The 20,797-nt window shown below is 38.8% G+C and overlaps 1 protein-coding gene across 3 annotated transcripts in view; it reads left to right on the forward strand.

Annotated features, from left to right (window-relative positions):
- GLI3 (GLI family zinc finger 3) overlaps nt 1–20,797 on the forward strand; it is a 204,830-nt gene that overhangs the window by 138,136 nt on the left and 45,897 nt on the right. For all 3 annotated transcript variants that reach the window (XM_014883474.2, XM_014883475.2, XM_088167648.1), the window contains 2 exons: nt 322–468; nt 8,206–8,407. In XM_014883474.2, coding sequence (XP_014738960.1) covers nt 322–468; nt 8,206–8,407 — 349 coding nt within the window. The remainder of the gene's footprint in view (nt 1–321; nt 469–8,205; nt 8,408–20,797) is intronic.

The following is a 20,797-nucleotide window of genomic DNA, read 5'->3' on the forward strand; positions in this document are numbered from 1 at the left end:
CTAGGAAAGTTTTCCTGCTTTTTTATGTCACTAAATAAATCATACTTGTTTCCATTGCTGTCATCCTGTCACTTTTTGAGTCACTTAATAATAATGAGATCACTAAGCTCATTAATATTTTATGTCTTGCTGTTTCTTTGAATGGTATCTTTATAGTACCATTGGTTGAAATATATTGACCCGTGGTGGCATACTGCAGACGTTGCATTACATTTAAAAATAAACAAGCTGTTTTAATAGCCAGAGAAACCAGCAATGTGATAAAACTTTCCTTCTTGTTTATCTTACGTCATTAACGATAGTTTCATGTTGTTTTTTTAGCTCCACACGCTGGCGTCAGTCCAGCGGAATATTATCATCAGATGGCTCTGTTGGCAGGCCAGCGCAGCCCGTATGCAGACATCATTCCTTCAGCTGCCACTGCAGGAGCCGGGGCTCTTCATATGGAATATCTTCATGCCATGGATAGTGAGTGATGTTTTCTAGAAATATAGATGGTCCTACAAAGGGAACCATGTGGATTGTTTGTGGTCTGACCCAAAAGGCCTCCATGCTCATAGAGAAGTGGGAGTCGACATAAACCGCCTCATGAAGCTGGAGGGCCAAGGACTGATTGCCAAATGCACAAGGGTTATGTCAAGCCTAAAAGTAAACTTTGAAAGAAAGTAGGGAGAGGAGCAGGACTGCTCCTGAAAACAGGTTATAAATTTTATTTCTAGCAGGGCTTGAGTGCTTTTGAAAATGTCCTTTTCTATTTGCAATCAGTAACTCACTTTCATAGTTAGGCTGAGTATTTCCCTGATGAGCTCTCTGTTAGCAGAAAGTTTACATCTGTTTTTCTGTTAGGAGAGCATGCCCTGCACATTTCAGAGAGTGCTAGCTGCACTTAAAAGTTGTGTATCATAGACCAATAGACCAGTGACCACTTGTAAAGTGGAGCAGTTTGCTGAATTCTCAAGGATCCCAACTTAGTTTTCTATAATATTTCCATAATCTTAAGAGCCTTCTTTATCCACTAGGCATCATTCAGTCCTCTAATCTGTCTCTTTCTCTGTTGAAGAAAGAAAAGAGAGGACCCCATTGCAAACTGCTTGCTCCTGCTTCTTTTGATCAACCAGAAGGGATTATGCAGAGCATTCCCCTTGAGTCATAGATGCTTACATGCTTTTTAGGATGTACTCTGTTCTTCTGATGAGGGCAATAAAAAATGGTGGCAAGAAAAGGTGGTGATGTTGACTTTTGCTTGGTAGCAGAGACTAATACAATAGCATTAGACAACACTTGTTTTCCTGTAGAATTTTAAACTTTGTTTACATGTGATTGCTTCCTGCTGTTGGCTGCACGCCACAGTTGGTGATCTCAAGGAGCATGAGTGTTGGGAGATTTACCTCTGGAACACATGGGAATATAGGAATATATATATATCTAGCCCTGGAGAACACATGCCTTGGAGTGTGAAGTACTTGACTCACCAATAATTTTTATAAGAATCAAGCAAGACAGATAATTGTGATACTGTGCAGGAAAGCTTTTTTCATTTTGTTTCCTTGCTAATGAAGGATTCTTAAAATTCATTTTCTATTATGAGTCTCACTGCACTGGTAGCATGCATAAAGAATTTACAGTAACGTACCTTGAGCACACTGCAGAAACACAGTAAACTCACACAAGTAGTCTGGACTTAAACCAGAAATTAATGTGCAGAGTTCTGTACCTGAAAGCTTAAGAATATGATACTTCCTGATTGGGATTTTGAGAGGAATAGGGAGAGATGAGGCACACTTCTAAAGGACTGAATGCCTGTTAATAATACCTTGCAGAATGGAAATGTTACATGTTACACATGATTCAGGTAATGTAAATTTGCTGCTGTGTTCCAGCTGCAAGGACAAATCCCCATCTTGCATGAATGGGCATGGTGTCCTTGAAAAGAATCATAGAATCCTAGAATAGTTTGGGTCGGAAGGGAACTTTAAAGGTCATCTAGTCAAACTTCACTTGCAATGAGCAGAGATATTTTAAATTTTCAAGGGTTTTGGTTCCTACTGTGAGAGAGTGTCTAAATGCACATAAATAGCAGTATCATACCACATTCTTGGATGCAGATTTGACCTAATGGGTTTATTCAGCCTTTAGAAAGATAGATACCCATATATATGCCAGAAAACTTGAGAAAAACAGGAGACATTCCAGTATTCCTACAAATAATGGCATTTGCAGAAGGTTCTACTTCTGTGTTAGTAGAGACTATGTATGCTGTAGTTTACATAGAATTGCATCTTTTGCATCCCAAGAATATTATCACTTCTTACTTAACAGGAAATGTTTTGACCTTTGTCCATAATTTCAGCCCATTCATGAAAGGTACCTAAACACCATCTTTAATAAGGATATTCGTGTTCACCAGCTCCAGCTAGGATACATTTGAAATGCACACTTTAATTTGTTTTGTGTTTGTTTTTAAAAATTATGATCACACATTTGAGATTAATTATACCAGCAACTTTTCAATTAGGCATTTTTTCAGAGTTAGAGACAAAAACTGCACTATTATGCAAATGGGTTATTTTTAAACAGTAAATAGAGAATTAAAATAAGATTGAATCTTAGTAAGGTCACTCAGCTCACCTTCTGTATTTGATGAGAATGTGTTTAGTCAGGCAATAGCTGCTTTTATCTAAATAGAGTATGAAGTTACCCTTTTACTTTGTAAAAACTAATTAAAACTATCTTAACTTGCATGGGTATACAGTAAATTAATTGTCATTAAGAAGGAATCTGAATGTCCTATCATTCATCATGCTAAAGAAAACCCCTTTCTTCTTTGTCAGATTTTTAGATTAAAAATGAGAACAAAACAATTAGCAGGAAGCTGATATTAAGACTTTAAAAAAATCCCCAATAAGAATGCCCATGTATTTAATAACAAAGTACAGTGATCAATGCGAAGCAATGCCATTTGTTTGGATCTTTCTTCTTAAGGATTTGTGTGGTGATCTTAAAAGTAGTCTTTTGCCTTTGCCCAATCTTGTCAAAGGAAGCAGAAGACACATGAGTAGTTTCCCTCATTATCTGCTATCAAATTCTGAGCAAGTTGACTCAACTGTCTGAAAGGATGCTGCTCATTTATCCCACACAACAACCAAATAGATACAAGCAAGACATTGCTCTTCTTTTGTGAAGCAAGTCTGTCTCCTAATTGTGTGCTTATACAGCATTTAGCACAGAAATTTGGAAACTCTACCCCCTCCTGGACTGCAAATAATAATTCCAACACCAGCCTGCACTGAGTTCCAAAGGATATTACATACAGTATGTGCAGTTTGGGGTCTTCTGTTTTGTTCTGTGGTGCTGGAAAACTGATTTCAAGTGGGGATTATGAGTGGGAGAATTGTTAATCAGAGGTTAAATCTTACCCAAAGAGCAGTAGACTTCTTGAAGCTCTGAACTTGGCTGTCCATGAGCTGCCTAATATATCGCAGAAGAATAAAGCCAAGATTATACATGTTTAATTGTAATTCTTTATCCTGTAATAATTCTTCATCCTGTCCTGAGAGGCATGAAAACTGGACCAAAATTTTCTCTGCTGCTGTAAAGTTTTTCTACAGTTTTGGTGGCCAGAGACCCTGAGCAAGCCGTACCATCTTCTTGCTCATTCTAAAAAAGTCAGATTTGTTACTTTTAAGTATAGCATCCAAATAGGGGTGGAGTAGATGTGGAGGGTATTGACTGCACCACAGTAGCAACAACTGAAACTGCTTGTTGTGGCTGGAAAGATATTGAATGCCAAAACTGTCTTTAAGCACTATAACAATTTTTAAAATCACTGTCTTTTGGGTTGATAGGTGCATTTTTCACTCGGGGGATATGTTCTACTTTCTTAAATGAAGTTCAGTGGAACACAAGCATGTTTCCCTGAGGTTTCAAAATTCCAAATTATTAATATCCACACTCTAATTAACTTTTGTCTATCCTCACTCAGAACAGGAGGGTTTTTTTTTTTTTTCCAAAGGTATTTAGTATTGACATACTTCTTTTGGCATTAGAGACTCTGATAGTAACCCAGCTGACCTAAAGAGTTTGGGCAGCTGTGGTGCATTGACCTTGGCTGGAGGCCAGATGCTCACCAAACTGCCCTATCACTTCCTCTTCTCAGCTGGATGTGGGAGAGAAAATAGATGGAAAACAACACATAGGTTGAGATAAGACAGTTTACGCAGGCAAAAGTGAAAGATTACATGTGCAGAAGCAAAGAGAAAACAAAAATTTTTATTCTCTACTTCCCAGCAATGTCCCTCCACTTCCCAGACAGGAGGGCTCCAGCATGTGGAGGGGTTGCTCCAGAAGGCAAACGTTGTAAATAACAAATGCTCCCTCACCCCCTCCTTTTCTCAGCCTTTATGTCTGTGCTGACATCATATGGTGTGGAATATCCCTTTGGTCAGTTTGAGTCAGCTGGCCTGGTTGTGTCTCCTCCCAGCATCTTGCCCACTTTCGGCCTACTAATGGGGGGAAATGTTGGAAGACAGTGCTGTGCCAGCACTGCTCAGCAGCAGCCAAAACTCCTTTCCAGCTACCAGTGCAAAGTGCAGCACTGTGAGGGCTGCAGTGGGAAAAAAAAATGAATGTCGTCTCAGCCAGACCCAAACACGAGCCCAAAGAGTTAAGCCAGACTGAGAAGCTTTGGACTGGGTTTGGTTTCTGTTTGTTAAGCACAGTTGGAGAATGAGGGTCAAATATCAAAGCCATTCTTCTTTTCTTATACTTTTCTCATGACAGATTTATCATTTTGAACACTAAGACAAAATTTATGATGAACTTTCATAAAGCGAAAACAAAGTTTTTACACATCTGTAAACAGAAGGCAGAAGGAAAAGAAAGAAAGAAAAAAGGTTTGACTTTAAACCCACCCCCCAAATGCCCCATGTTCACAGCCTTCAATAAAAACTAGTGCCTGAGACATGTTCAAAGAAGTTTGATTTAAAGGAAGGGAATAAAAAGGTTTGATGAAGTTTGATTTAAAGGGATGGAATAAATGATACATGTCTGAAGATTGCCTTATAAATGATTAAGCAATGCTAAAAACTTCAACTCAGAAATCAAATTCATGGGCAAATTTGCTGGATGGCATATTCCATTTTTGAAATTTATGATGGAGATAGATATCTGTTATTTTAGAATTGATCTCCACCTCACAATAAGATCTTTTCTTCTGACACCTGCTGGATTTTTTGTTGGCACACTCAAGTCTTTACTGTCTACTACTGACTTTTTATTTCTATAATGTCTACTCCAAAAGGGTGACATTTCTAAGCAAATCTTCACTGTCAGCTTCCATTTGCATGCTTTACCAAAGCTGATGTTTTTTTTTATCAGCACTTCCACAGAGGTAAATGGATTTTTAGTGAATCAGTGTTCTTTCATTTTCTGATTTTAAAGCATTATTGAGTAGGGAATATAATACTTCGGTGCGAGAGCACTGTGAGCAGATGAACATCTCAAATTGCTAAATAAATATTGAAGTGTTTGTTTTTAAAATAAATGCTGGGCAAGGCTGTAAAGTTTACTTTAGTATTCAGAGGCATTGACAAATTGTGACCTATTCCTTTTCATAGCAGCATACTAACTGAAACTCATGGTATGCTAAATGAATGGTTAAGCAAATGTCCTGTAACAAGTGGCCAGCTCATGCTTAAGACTTTTTAGACATGTGAGACCTAATTAAACCATGAAGATATGGAAAAACAGTAATTCTATTCAATTGTATTTTCTGTTTTAAAACTCTTACCCCCCCCCCTTGAACTGAATCCCTGTCTCCTGTGGTCAGACTCCATAGAGCTCTTGCCTGGCTGAAGCAGAAATGTTCCCTTTTTGCAGGATACTGCAAAATCTCCCTTAGGAGATTATTCCTGTCCCAGGTAGATGGAGGGGACTGCTAAATTCCCAGAGCTAGATGGGCCTGAAACAGGTGCTGCCTGGAGGATCAGAGGAAGCCTGAGACTCCTGTATGTGTGGCTCAAGCCCTGGCGCTGCCCCTGACAGCTGTAAGGAGAGTCTTTCTCCATCCCTGGCCGAAGATCTGGTGCATCCAGAGCAGACACTGGGATGCTCTGGCAGCAGCTGGCAGGCAAGGCAAAGGTGTAACAAGCAGTGGGCAGACATGCAAGAGCCATAGCATGGCAGGCAAGGGGTAAAGGAGACAGGTTTAGTCCAGAAAGGGCAAGGAGGATGAGGAGGAGGAGGGAAGTCTTTGCAATTTTTGAGAATGTCCAGGGCACTGCAGGGAGTATAATGCCTGTACTTAGCTATGCCCTTGTAAAACCATGATAAAGCACTTGAATTGTATCCTCATCTGGGATAAATTACGTTACAAGCACTAACTTCAGACGCATTGTTTTAATTCATTCCAGTTGAGCAGTCAGCAGAGAAGAGTTGTGGATGAAAGATGCAAGTGCAAATTACAACTATTTTTGTTTTACCATGACATGGATGTTGTATTTCCTTGTTAGATATATTGCAGTTTCTTATAGCTGCTGATCTTTGTTGTTTCTTATATTAGCACAAGTAAAAGATCTCAGCCTTTGAAAGACATGAAGCACAGGACTAATAAAATACCAGACACAGTACAATAGCAAGCTCCTAAAAAGGAGATAAAACAGATTACATAAAATGGCATGTGGTAGGTTTTACAAATAAATAAATAGTTATACCTATATTTTAAATGATGAATCAAGAGTTTGAATATTCATAGAAAGATTGGAGCTGTATGGACTAAGGCTTATTCTGGAGACAGAGCAGGAAGGAAAAGAAAACCTCTGTATTACCCGGATGCCAAAGAGAAGGATTATAACTGGAGATCTGGTCAAACAACAGCAATAAAATAGCAGCCCTTGATACTGTATTAAAATCTTGGATAGCATGCACAGAAAGAATGGAAACCCACTCAGATGTGTAAAGCATGCTAATAGATTGTAATCTAGCTCTGATCTTGAGATGAGTCTAATTAGAATCATTTGGGCTTTTCTCCTGGTTATTGTTAGACATGTAAACTTAAATACCCTGCAAAAATGATCCTGGACACAAAGATGTTAGGAAAGGCAGACCTATACTGGATGCTTCTGGCCAACTGTGAATTATTAGCAAGTTACAGAGAATGTCAGGGACTCTAGGAGAAGAAGCTGTAAAGTAGGCATCAAATCCAAGACCTGCGTGACCTTGGCTGTCAGGATCATTAGGATTCAGTCCTTTACTACAGGTTAAAGGGATTTAAAATGTAGAAGCAGCAGTACTGTTAAAGGAAATTGTTCAGTACGCAGTGGGGAAGCTAATTCTCTCCCTTGGTCTTTACCAAGATAGAAAATAATTAAATAAAGGGAATAAATTTAAGGTGATATATCTTCTGTCAGGACTGCAGAGAGTTGGGATGATGTGGTAAAATAGATGAGAAGAGGTAGAGAACAGGACATAAAATTTAGAAATGTAATATGTATTTATTTAAGTGGTATCTGTATGTTTGCCTTCACCTTGCTGATTTGAAAAGTCTAGTCTCCAGTTTTAAAGAAATTTGGCAGTTGTAGGCCCCTATACACCCCAACTAAGGAATATCATGGGATCTTGGACAAATTCAAATAAAGCCTACTGTTTGTCATTTTAATGCTCTGAATGTCAATCTGAGTTCTGGTGATAGAGCTGGCCCTTTAGTGTTTTAGTCCTGATTTTCAATTTTGCATCAAATATCCACCTGGCAGAATTACGGTCAACAAAAGAAAAGCTACCTCTTCATTTCTATACTGTATTTGACATGTGTAGGTTTGGCTATATATATTAAAGTGTTGTGGGTTTGGGCTTGCTGGTATCCCAGATCTGAACTACTGTCTCATTGCTCATGGTTGAATTAATGATGTGAATGTCTAAGAAGCCATCAGATTCATAAATCACCAGAAATGAGAGGGATAACTCATAAAAGTCTTTTCCTTTTGTTTAGCCATTTATCATTTTGCTTGCACATTAATAAACAGAGCTCCCCTGAGGTAAGCCATAGGAAGAAAGATTTTTCTTCCTAATTTTCCTCAATCGTAGCCAGTAGATCACAAATGAAGAAAGCGGGCTTGTCACAGTGTGCTGGTGTCTCCCTCTACCCATCACTGATAACAAATAAATCCAGTGAAGTATCCTGGTGGATAATTATTTGTGTTTACATAACAGGTGCCAGGTTTCCGAGTCCGAGGTTGTCAGCTAGACCAAGCCGAAAGCGCACATTGTCCATATCCCCCCTGTCTGATCATAGCTTTGACCTTCAGACCATGATAAGGACATCTCCAAATTCCTTGGTCACAATTCTCAATAATTCTCGTAGCAGTTCGTCAGCCAGTGGTTCTTATGGCCACTTATCTGCAAGTGCAATAAGGTAAGAATTATATTTTCTGCCTGAATTGTGTCACACACACACAGATGTGAATGTATACTCACATCTTTAAGTAACTTGTGGGGGTTTTTTTGTGAATATGTGCATTTTGCAGTTTCTATAATGTATGTTCATTGGAACTTAATTTAAAGTATAAATCTTTTTTTCTTGTTCAGAAAAGTAACCATAAGGAACTTTTTGGCCTACTATTGTCCAGTGCAGGTAATATTTCATCTGACCAGCAGGAAGAGTGTGTGTTTGTGTGTCCAGGAATCCATTTTCAAAGAAGAAACTGTAGGATAGGTTTGTGACTTAAGTCACTTGGATTCTTCTGCCCATAGATATGATGGCCAGTGAAATGTTCCTACATTACAATCATCAGAAAGTAAAGAAGAGGAATACGGTACTGTTCAATTCAAATGTTTGGCTTTAACTTTTGGGTATTCATCTCCATTTTTTTTTCATGCGTTCAAAGATTTTACATTCTCTGGCTAATTTTTTTTTTCTTTTTTTTTTTTTGTACCAAGGAAGTACTGTCATCAGAAATGCTGTGATTTTTACTTGACTGCTCTTGGCTGCTTCACTTGTGTGTGCAAGAAAACAGACAGAAATGGTTGTTCTGGAGGCAGAAGAGCAGAGTAGCAACTGAAGAGATGGACAGAAGTTGTACAGAAAAGGGAAAGAAATAGGGCATAAAGGAGAGGGAACTAAAAGAATACTGTAAAAAGAAAAAAGGGAGTGGAAGAAAATCAGGAGCTGCAGCAGGAAAAATGGAGATGCAACTGCAGAACATTTTTGTATTTGTGGCATGGCTATATGTTAACTGGGAAAAGCTCCTTTGGTATTCGAAAAAAAAATCCCCCACCTCTCCAAAGTGTCAGAAAATGTTGAGTTTGCATTTATAACCCTCAAAGAGTGCTTCTGGGCCCTGGCTTAACAGAAGTTTCCACCTCCAATTTGCAATGAGGCAAAGGAGCAAGTCCCTACAGCAGTTTCTTGAGATGGGGTGCCCATTTTAGGCAAGGCTCAAAAACACTACCAAGATCATGGATTTGACCCCCTGTATGGGCCATTCACTTAAAAAGTCAGATTTGATGAGTCTCGTGGGTAACATACAACTCATATTATTCTGTGAAATCTGTGCCTCTGTGGCAAAACTGACACATTTACAGCTTCGAAAACAGGCTATGGGGGTTTTCACTCCTGGAGAAGATGGGGAACACAACTAGGGTGTTAGAAACCATGAGCCTGACAAACTCTGAGAGTGACAGCACTGTAAATATTGGCATTAGTGTAAGTTCTGTGTTCTCCTTTTTTAGCACTTTTAAATAGTCATGCTTCATAGTTCTGATGTACTTGAGTAGCTGTGTAGTGTCATAATTCTGCAATGCAACTTTGCAGTCAATGGAATCATGGTTCCAATTATGAAGTTCCTTAATGAGGAATGTGATTTATGTCAATGGCTGGCAGCAGTTGGACCACATCTGTCAAATACCTGTAACTGTGTGGAGGTGCACTATCTGCACTATCATTAAGATGGGATGGCACTTAATAACTAAACTCCTTTCCCATAGCTTGTAACTTTGGTAAAGCAAATAGTGCATGAAAGTTAGCATAGTCTCCACTGTAGAGTAAGTCTTCTCTCCTTTTACCCTTCCAAAGCAAAGATGGAGTCAGAGGAATAGTTTTGTTGAAGACAGTTGTGGAACTGGAGGAAGCTGTGGGCAAAGACTGAGTGAGGCTGCTAGGGATTCTTCAAAGTGAGTCTTGTGAACTGGTGTCACTGAAGAGAACAGTGCTTGTGTGACTCAACCTGTGGTTGACCAAAGCTTTCAGCCTTTCCTGGTCATACTTCCCAGGAATGCATAATAAAAAATTTCATATAATTTTGAATTAAGATTTTTTTTTTCATTTTGATAAGAGTAAGATAAGATTCAGCATGCAAAGTTGGAAATGTACAGCTCCATTCTTCTCAGTTGAAAGGAAGGAAAGAGCGAGCTCTTCTTCCTGCTTTGTAACTCACCTCTGTTGGTGCCCTTTAACTTCTCCCATGTGAACCTGTCTATATAAACCAAAATAAACAAATATAAGGTATTAAACCCAAAACAGATTTAATTACCTTAATAAATTCCAAGATTTAATAAATGCGAACAGGACTGTCAGTGAAACCTAATTTATTATTCGCTGTCCTGCAAATAATGCACTCAGCACAAGTACTGTGGTATTGAATAAAACCATAGGTTCATCTCATTTAATATCCTGTCAGCAACCGTGATCAAAGTCTAGAAAAAAACATTTCCGGGTGTAAAATTTCAGCTTCTGGAAACTTGCAGGTTAACATCATCGGAGTTGCTGCAAAAAAATGGTACAATTCAGCAAACCACTAGATGGAATTGCAAGACAGGAAAGATTTCTACTTTCAATAGTATCAGTAGCATTAACTATACTTAACATTACACAATCTTTCTACTTCTTCATATTGTTTCCTATCTTTTTTAACTTATTCCAAATAGTTGACACTGGGCAGCATTTTTCATGGTAAATACCTATCTAATGCTGAATATTAAAAAAAAACAAAAATCAACAAGGCTATTAATTTGTCCAAATGCAGTTAGGGAAGAAGAGATTTTTCTGTACAAACTAGAAAAACTATTGCTTACCTTTTTACCGGGAAGCTGAACTTTGCCAGCAGTGTTGCGTAGATGATGTAAATGTGATCTCTGCTGTTCTTGAGAAATTGTTCCATTCAGCCAAGTGATAAGCCCTTAAGAAGTTTCTATTAGCATGTGTTAAATAAACTAAGCACTCAGCATGTTCCAGTCTAGGGCCCACAGAGAAAAAGGAGGACCTTTCCCTGCAGCTGCAGCTCTGGTACCTCCTTGGGAAGCTTGTGGAAATTCAGCTGTCTGTCCAGCCATAACAGTTTTGTGAAACAGAAAGCAGTCTTTAGAGGAGACAGGAGTCAGCCCAGAAACTGTACAGGCTAAGCAAGTTGGCACGAAATGCCTTTTGATAACACAACATAGACTTGCAGCAGAGGAGAGAAAAGGCTGCAAAATAAAGCACGTGGAAGCTGGTCATTCGGAGAATGAAGGTACTGCCCCCTTGTGATTGTGCTCTGATACCATCTTTAACTTTAGTATTTGTAGGGACCCTGTCTTCTTCAATGCACAGCCTGAACATCCTGAACATACTGTGTGGATCAGTGAGAGCCACAGGACACTGCCTCACCTGTTCCAGGCAGCCTAAAAGAGGAGGGAGCCTCGTACCTGGCTGTTTGCTGCCTGGAGGGCAGACTGTGCTCTTGCAACGCAATCCTAGGCTGATGCTGGGCAAACTGAACTAGTCAGAAGTGACCACCAGGCTCAGTTTGTCTTCTCGAGTCCCAGCCTACCACTCTTAATTCTGCAGAGGAGTCAAATTGCCCCCAGCCATGAGTTGATGATACAGACAGCTGTTTTGAACATTTCATATGTTGTGTCATGTTAACTAGCCCAGATCTTCCTGCCTGAAATTGGACAATTGCAACGAGTGACACTTTTTGCCTCCATCTTTCTTTGATTCGTGCTCCTATGCAAAATGAATCCTTCCCCTTCACCTCAGAGGGAGGTTGAAAGCATTAATGTTTTGTGAAGCATTTAGATTATACAGTGATGAGCACAGTGGAGAAGCTCAGGAGGGTACCAGTAATTATTTATTCACTGATGGTTTAAATACAAGGGAAGGAAGGCCTATGGGCATTACTCTGGGCACAGAGAAGAAAAATACCAGAGTGCCTCTCACTGAAGGCTACCGTATACTTCTGGTATGTTTAATTTTGTGGGTTCAATGCTCTTTTACATCCATTTTTGTAAAAGTACTGCATGTGTTAAGAAAGTGTCTCCAGGGCCTCACTGGTCTTTGCATTGGCTAAAAAAAGAGGCTGAAATATTACATCCTGTGCTTCACACAGCTTTTCAGCATTGGATCCTCTATATGAGCGGTGTGGGATGCTGAGGATGAAATCAGGTGAAAAGAGCCACTTTTTGGTCTCTGTATAAAGCCAAGCACAGAAGGGCTCTGGTTTTTGACATGGATACTACTGTAGTTTGAATAATAAATACTAGCAGTTTAGTACAATCCAGAGGGAGCTGGATTGGTGCTTGGCGGGTGCTTTGCCATTGTCAGCTGGCAGTGTGGTGCTGTATCCTGACTACTGGCTGAGTACTTGAAAAGGAGATGACACTCCTGCTGACAGCTAATAGTGGATCTCCTTTAGCACACCAGGTAGAGCTTCTACTTTGTGCATTTGAAAACACCTGGTTCAGGTCTCAGCTGGGAGAGATTATGCAGAAAGGAGATGTGTGAAATACCATCAAATGAGGATAATCCTTCATTTGACATTTACTCATTTGGTTACCTGCCTCAGTCCTGCAGTGCAGCACCCCTGCTATTAATCCTTTGTCAAGACATACTTAATGTTATGTCTGCTCCCTGTGACAATTATTAGACTTTGCACTTCAGTAGCACTTCTTTTTGAGAGACAGCATGGTTTAGAGTGAGTAGAGAGGGCGTAATCACTTCCCATGGTATTAAGAGTACTGATTCAAAACCTTTACAAAAGATTAACTGGTCTTTAATAAACATGGGGGGCTGGGACCTCATGTTCTATCAGATTTGAAACTTAGAACCTCTAGTCCCTTGAAATTTAGTCCCTTGGCAATGCTGTGATACCAAAACTACAAAGTCAGTTTTCAGAAAATGATCTGAATTTCCTGTCAGACTCAAGGTGTTCAAGTCAGTAGTTCCACCTCTACAAGAGACTTTCTTTTGGTCTAGGCAGATATAACTGTGAATATAACTTAGCCACCTCATAACCTGTGAAAATTCAGTTTCATGTGAGCACAAGAGCCCTTTGGGATCTCCTTGAAGGTTTGAAAGAAACTGAGAAAGCTCAGTAGCACTTTCTTTTTCCTCATGCACTGCCCTGCTTCCCTGATAGTATCAGAAAAATTAACATGGTGTGGATAATTACAGCCAGACCCTGGCTGCTCTGGCTCCTGTCACTTTGCTCTGGGTTGATCTGAAGCATCAGGGAAGGGTGGCAAGGATACTTTCACAAAGAGCACTAGAAAGGGATAGCCAGGTTTGTAGGGTGAGCTTAGACAGCAATGGATTAACATCAGTGAGGAAGACAAGGGTTGTGCTTCTGCAAGCAGGTATTGGATTCTCAGTTATTTCCTCATCTCATGTAAGCTGCTTGTATAGAATGTTTGTTGTATAATGAGCCAGTACATTGTATTTAGAGATGAGTGACTAGGTAACATTTTTTCCAGATTTCCTTTGCAAACAGCGAGAAAAGAGAAAAATAGAAATAGAGTTAAGATAGCCAAACAAAGTATAAAGTTATCAACAGAGAAAAGTGAAAGTATCTTTAGAGAGCCCAACCATCTAATTATACACTCTATTTAAAAAAAAAAAAAGTGAAGAGTATCCTTTTATCAGGTTTAAATTATCCAGTTTTTGAATTTAACAGAATGTCTCATAAGACAGGAAACCCTCATGTTCTCAATCCTCCTGCTTTATTCAATATTTTATATATTCTTATTATGTCTCCTCTTATTCATCTCCTTTCTGATGTTGTTTTCAGTCTGCACTTTAGAGTTCTTGCATTGTCTTTTCTGCTGATACTGTCTGAAAGTCTTCTACTACATGCAATAGTATTCCAGGGTAGGACCAGCAATTTAAACGGACCATAATTTTTTCTGTTTTTTTCCCCAGCCAATTGTTTTAACATGTTTTTGCCATAGCTTCATGTTGATCAAATTTTCATTCCTTCATTGAATTCTGCATTGAGACAAGCAAGTGCTTCTTGTCATTTGTCTCAATTAATTTAGAACCAGTGTATGAGTAGCTCTGACTCCATTTCAGTATCGATATGCATCTTGCTATCAGTATTGCTCATTCATCTAGCATATTGGGCTCTAAAGATAACCACTTAGCTTTCACCATGCTGCTCAAAATAATTTTGTCACATATGCAGATATAATTTTTTCATTTCTCAACTCCATGCCCAGATTGCTGACAATTGCACAATGAAACAGAAGACCCTATCTGAGAATTTGTATCTAACCTTTACTTAAATCCAACTACTTAATTCTTGCCTTTGATTTGTGTTTTGGACTGTAAGTTTTAAGTTTGTATGTTTCTGTTGTTATGCCTGTGTAAAAGGACACAACCAAATGCTGGTTAATGAAATTAAAAAGGACATGTTTAGCATAGCACAGGTAAAACAAAATACATTCACAACAATATTTTGCAAGAAGCTTGTTATGATAAGTTGTGTAGGATAAAGAGTTTGTTAATTATGTCAGCATTATAGGTGTTTGGTTGTTTTATTATTACTCTTATTGGGATCCACCTCAGTTAGATACAGAGCTGACTTTAACTGAAAGCCTTTCTTACATTAAAAGCTTTCTAATTAATTGCATGCAATATGTTATAAATTAAGTCTTTGTTTCAGTTCAGACTGCGTCAAATTCAGTCCAAGTGTAACCCCACTGAAATACATCCTCCTGTAGCTAGACCTTTACATATGTGCAATATAAGGCTTTATTCTCCATGGTCTTGTACTGTGATTAACCTAAAGAAGGGAATATAATACTCTATCCTGCAATAATATCTTCATTTCATACCTTCTTTCAAGAAGTGTGAATAACAGAGAAGTACCACAAAGAGAATAAAAGTGAAATTCACCAGTATTACAGAAAGTTGCATCTTTATCAGGCTCTGTGGAAATATAACCCTGCAGCTAGCAGGCAGCTAGCCTCCTGCACAAAGCTCAGGTAGATTGTAGGAGGGTGACATTGAAGGAGATTGCTTTGGACTGCACCTACATCTTGCATTAGAAAGTGGTAGATGTTTCTCAGCAGAAACACCAAAAACATGAATGGCAAGATTTCTGCCTTTGGAAATTGTAAAATGTAAGGAGCTGAGCAACATACAGGCATGTATTGCATAAACATTTACATGTGCAGGTGCACCTATATACAAGTGAGATTATATATACATGCCTGTAAGTCTGTATGTCATAGATCTTGTAATTAAAAGTCCATTTGAAGCAACTTTCTCCAGACTGGTTCAGTGTTACTCAAAGAGTTTAAAATCATTGAACCCAGAATAATATTAGTTCCAGGAAAGTTCTCAAGCTAAGACAAGTGTGCTGGGGTTCAGCACTTCATTACTTCATTTTCAGACTCCCAAAAGCAAGTATTAATTAGCATTCTGAATGTAATACATTTTACCAGTTTTAGAAACCCAAAAGTGCTTAGCCATGAATTTAATTCGAAATTATATTTGCTAGAAGTGGCATGAGCTTGCATGGAGGAAGCACAGATAAATTATACAAGGTACCATTAATACAAAGTCCAGCTAGGATACTAAGGATTCCTTCACAAGAATAATCCAGTGAGAAGGACAAAGCTGACAGTGCTGTCTGAGCACATAAGGTTAATCAGTGTGGCCCCATTACTCTCAGTGAAACTATGCCGTTTTACTCTGCATATGGCAATGTATTCATGAAGAAAAATTTCACCTAGCCTAGCAGATAAAAAAGAATAGATAATAAGGAAAGCTGAAGAGAAAGTACAAACCACAGACTCTGTTAATTTTAAACTGGTAATAGAAAATTTAAAAAAAAGGGGGGGCAATGATGTATGTGAATTAAATACGATTGTACAATGATGGTTGTTATCTGATGAAAATTGGAAAACCTAGTAAAATACATGCTCTACTTTATTAGATGCAGGATATGTCTTTTTACCATTCATTTAGATGACTTGTCTCTAAGTTAGTGATTTCTAATGCAATGTGTCAACATTACAAATGCATATGTTTCAAATACATATTTGAAACCTAGTAATTTTTGAAATATTTTTTTGAAAAATATTTTCAATTTTCAAAAAAGGATTTGAAGTCTCATACCTGCATTCAAGATCACATTATGTGTGGTTCATACTCAATGTTTGGTATTGTTTTCCCCTGTACCCATAAAAACTACTGATGACTTTTCTGCCTTGCCTACTAAAGCATAGTGGTGTCAGTTAAAAAATTCAGGGAGAAGAACAGAATTTAATGCACATTTTTTTATTACTAGAAGTATTACATATATTGTGGGTAAATTGCTCCAAACAGAAATGCATTTTAAAGTCTCTCTTCCTGTAGTGCTGTTTGGTTTTTGTTTTGTGTCTAAGATACTTGAAACTGTAAGAGTTTCACAAATCTTCAGGGCTGCAAGGTTGCCAAGTGATTTGTCACTCCTGTGTCCTGAGCAATTTGTCAACATTCACTCTTGCAGGTTGTTGCCATGAGAAGAAGTAGCGGACAGAGCTAGAAACTTCTTTTCACTCACTCCTGTGTGTTTACAAGGAACATACACAATTCCTGTTTCTGCTAAATCCAACAGTGAGAGATTGTTTTCTAACATGTTGTTACTGATTGCTTCTTATCTTCTGCATCCTTGTCTAAGGAGAACTCACTGGCTTGTTTTCTTCTACACCTCTGCTGGGGTCTGTCCTGCCAGCTGTCCACAACTTTTCACATCTGAGTATGCAGTGTTCCTGGCTGCATCTTACACATACACATTGCTCCATCAAAAGATCTATATAAACTTCTATGCATGAAGTTAGCTTATGCATATCCCCTCAGCACCCATGGCTCATCTCCCAGCCACACTTACATATATCCTGTATTTTGAACTACATGGCAGTTTGTCATGGGATGAATGAAGCTGTTTCTTATATTAGGTTTTATTAAAAAAAAAAAAAAAAAAAGCATCTGAGCATGTGAAAAGCAGTATTTGATCACTGTTAACTTATGACTTGTATTATGACTTACTTCAGTTGAGATTACTGTGTCTGTAAGACCCAGGCTTTAGGACTGCACTTAAGGGCTTGCTGAAGTGAGTCCCTCTTCAGAAGTACTTTAAAAGTTATTAGGGTGCTTTCCTGAACAGTAGCTGGGTCCATTTGTGAAACAGTAAAGGTGCTCATTTACCTCCTAACAACTTTCATAAACAATTTATAAGGACTTTGAAAATCAAAATTAAAAACTAAAGTTGAAAAGATGGCCCAGTCTAAGCAAAGGATAAAAACATCATTGAATTCAATGAGTCCAGATAGTCTTCCAACATTAATAGTTTCCTATTAAGCCAAATTTCTCTGTTTCCCTTGTCCACAGGCTTCATGCAACTCTTAAGGGATAATAAGACAAAGTGGTGACATCTGTACCTACTTGAGCATGAGTATTACATATATTGTGTACATATAAATTGCTCCAAACAAGTGCATTTTAGAGTTAATTAGGTGTTATCCTAGTTTGTGATGATCAGCTTTATTGAACATGAAGGCAGTCCACCACAAATTACTTAGCCCTTTCTTGAACTGGGGTCCTTTTTTGGAGGGATTTGTATATTTTGATCTGTCTTAATTTGTCTTGATCTTAATGTCTTGATCTGTCAGTTTAAGTCCCTGATGGCAAGAACAAATGATTGTAGAGCAAACAGGGAGTGCCAAGATTTTTCCACAAATTGGGAAGGGGCCTGCACGTCCCCTTGCAGTGCTGATTGCACCCTCCCTCTGGAAGTCCCTCTGGAACTTTAGGATTGTCAATGCACCACCCAGACATCAAAGACCCTTCAAAGGCCAAAAGCCTGAAGCCAAAATGCTCTCCTGCCCCGTGATCTAGATAGAGACAGTGTGTCTCACTATGCTCTATGTTCCTGTCCAGTGACTTGTTTTGCATTGTTTTATTTCAAAAGATGTTGGACACTTGGGGTACTACAAGGACAAGCAAAGAAAAAGATCAGAGGTCTGAAAAATTACATGGTTGAGTTTAAACAGACTTCATCTGTTTTTTCCAGACTGGACAGGAAGAAGGTATAGAAATAATTTCAAATATTTAAAAAAGTCAAGAAAGGAAGGGGAAGGCAGATAATGAGTGCTGCGTAGAAAAATGGAGTGCTGGATCTTCAGTGGACACAGGAAATATTTAAGATAGAGGATAGGAAAGAAACTTCTAATATGATAAACATAGTGTTCTATATGAATTAAAAAAGATACACCAAAGAAACAAATTTTTCTTTCTGAATTTTAAAAATGAAGAAAAAAATAATTAAAAGCATCAGAAATACCCCATTGGGTCAAACTAGAGGTGTTATTCTAGTTAGTGTGTCTCTGATGGTGCAAACAGGGATGCTATTTAGGAAGCACATGAACCCCCCTGCTTGCTCATTTTTGTTCTCTTAGTGCTCTCCCAGCATCAATGTTCTTTAGGTTAGCAACCTCAAATTATACATTCTTTCTTGTTCTCTTCAGGACTTCTTTATGGACCTGTTGTCTTTGGATTTGTCTAGTCACATATGAACCTGCTTGCTATGTCTTTCATTAAATGCTCTCTCATTACCTTGATTGGGAAGCTCTTGTCCTGAAATCTTGCAAAGCAGATCCAGAAAGGGGAAAGCACTCAGATACTTGAGCAAGACTTCCATGCATCAGATCTTGCAGAACTTTGTATTTTGTTACACAAAGAGGGTGCCTTCAGAGTTTTGGGAAGAAAATTACTGTGATATATGGAGACAATCCTGGCAGTATTCACAAATTTGGAAGCTCCTCAGCATTTTTTGCCTCCTTAGGCACACCTATGCAATGTATAGGAAAGAAGGATTTTTTCCTGACTTTAATTCGCAGATATTTTGTGGTAAATTCCACAGCTGTGACCAGAAACTGGACGACCTTGTTTGCAGGACAGCCACAAAGTAGCCACAAAGTTTGGTCTTTATTATAATGTCTGTTTTTCTTCTTCTTGAAGTCTGTTCTTTAAAATTTGATGTGTTCATGTCATTGCAATGTAGTTCACTGCCCTGCATTACCTCCAGTGAAGGGAGTTTGAGACTTTGCAGATGAGGAGAAGAGAGACAGACAGACTGACAGACACAGAAGCCCACAGTATGATAAAATAAATTATATCACTGATGGGCTTTTCTGTCAGTGTATATGAGTTATTGAATGCTTAAGCAGAAATATTACGTTTCTTCTAACCCTTATTCCTCATAAAACTCAACAACTAAAAAGATAACAGTTATGTAATTTTTAGTGGCTATACATGCTTTTATCTTCTTTTCCTTTTCTACTTTGTTTAAAAGTCCATTACAGAAATACAAATGAAATTCCCTCCAGTGGTGTAAATTTTCATATCTCAGTAGGTAGATGGAAGGAAAAGATTCATAGTTCATTTACATTTCTGTGAATCCAAGATTTTTTGGAAGTGACTGATGTTTTGGAAAACATGAACAATTGGAGCAGGAATCTTGTGTTCTTTGGCATCTAGATTTTGGAAGTCGAACTCTCCTTTGTCTGAAATGCAGCCTCTTAAAACTGTCTTAAACATTATTCAAAATAAGGCCTCTGGAACTACTCATTGCTTTTGAAAAACCTGGATGTTTGTTTTAGTAGTTCCATAGTCTCAAAATTACTGCTTTCAGGTCTTGTTTACTTATTTTGGACATGAATTTTTGGTGGTTCCTGAGTGACACTGCTGCACATTTATAAGCAGACATGGTTGGAACAACTGGACAAGGGCAGCTGGTGCCACTGTCCACTCTTGCTGCTGATGCTGGCTGCCTGGCTAGGAAGCAGTGTGAGCTTGGTAGGGCCAGCAGGAGGGCATCTGGCTGCTGGTCAAGGCAGAGGGATCACATGGGGCTCTGGGTTACAGAGGTTCCCCATCCATCCTGTTTTCAAGAGCTGCTGAACAAAGTGCAGCGAAAAACTTTAGGAAGGAGGGCAGGAGTCCAGGCCTTCCCTTCCCAATAGAGCACACCATGCCAGCAATGTTGAGAGCTTTGATTTATTTTTCTTCTTTTTGGCCCTCAACATTAAGTTCATTGTATGGTTTCTGAATGGCAGAGAAAGACCTAGCACCTTCTGTTCTCTTCAGAACCTTCTGATCTGTTCAAATCAGAAAAATCCTCCAGGCTGCCCAGTGGCAACATCTTGCATACAAGTGACATTAAACCCAGCCAGGTCAACTTGCCTTGTGAGGAGGTCTCCAGAAATAGCTGGAGAGAATTATTATTTGAAGGCAGCTATCTGAGCTATTTAAGAAGTCACCCTGATGGCTGAACCACTGTCTCCATTTCTGAGTTATTCCTCTTCCTGTGCTGGCTATTCTTCTGCTCCCTCACAATCACCTTTTCATTTCATTCTGAGATGTTTGAAGTTTGGAGGTAGAGGGAATGAAGTGCAGGTTTTCAGGCTCCATAGGAAAATCCTAGTCCTTTAGACTCAACTGTTGCTGATGAGGACTGGGTAAAAGAAAGATACTAGAGAAAAAAGGATTCCTCCTTCCCCTAGCACA

Source organism: Sturnus vulgaris, chromosome 1 (genome assembly GCF_052056855.1).
Source record: "Sturnus vulgaris isolate bStuVul1 chromosome 1, bStuVul1.hap1, whole genome shotgun sequence".
Lineage (NCBI taxonomy): Eukaryota > Metazoa > Chordata > Aves > Passeriformes > Sturnidae > Sturnus > Sturnus vulgaris.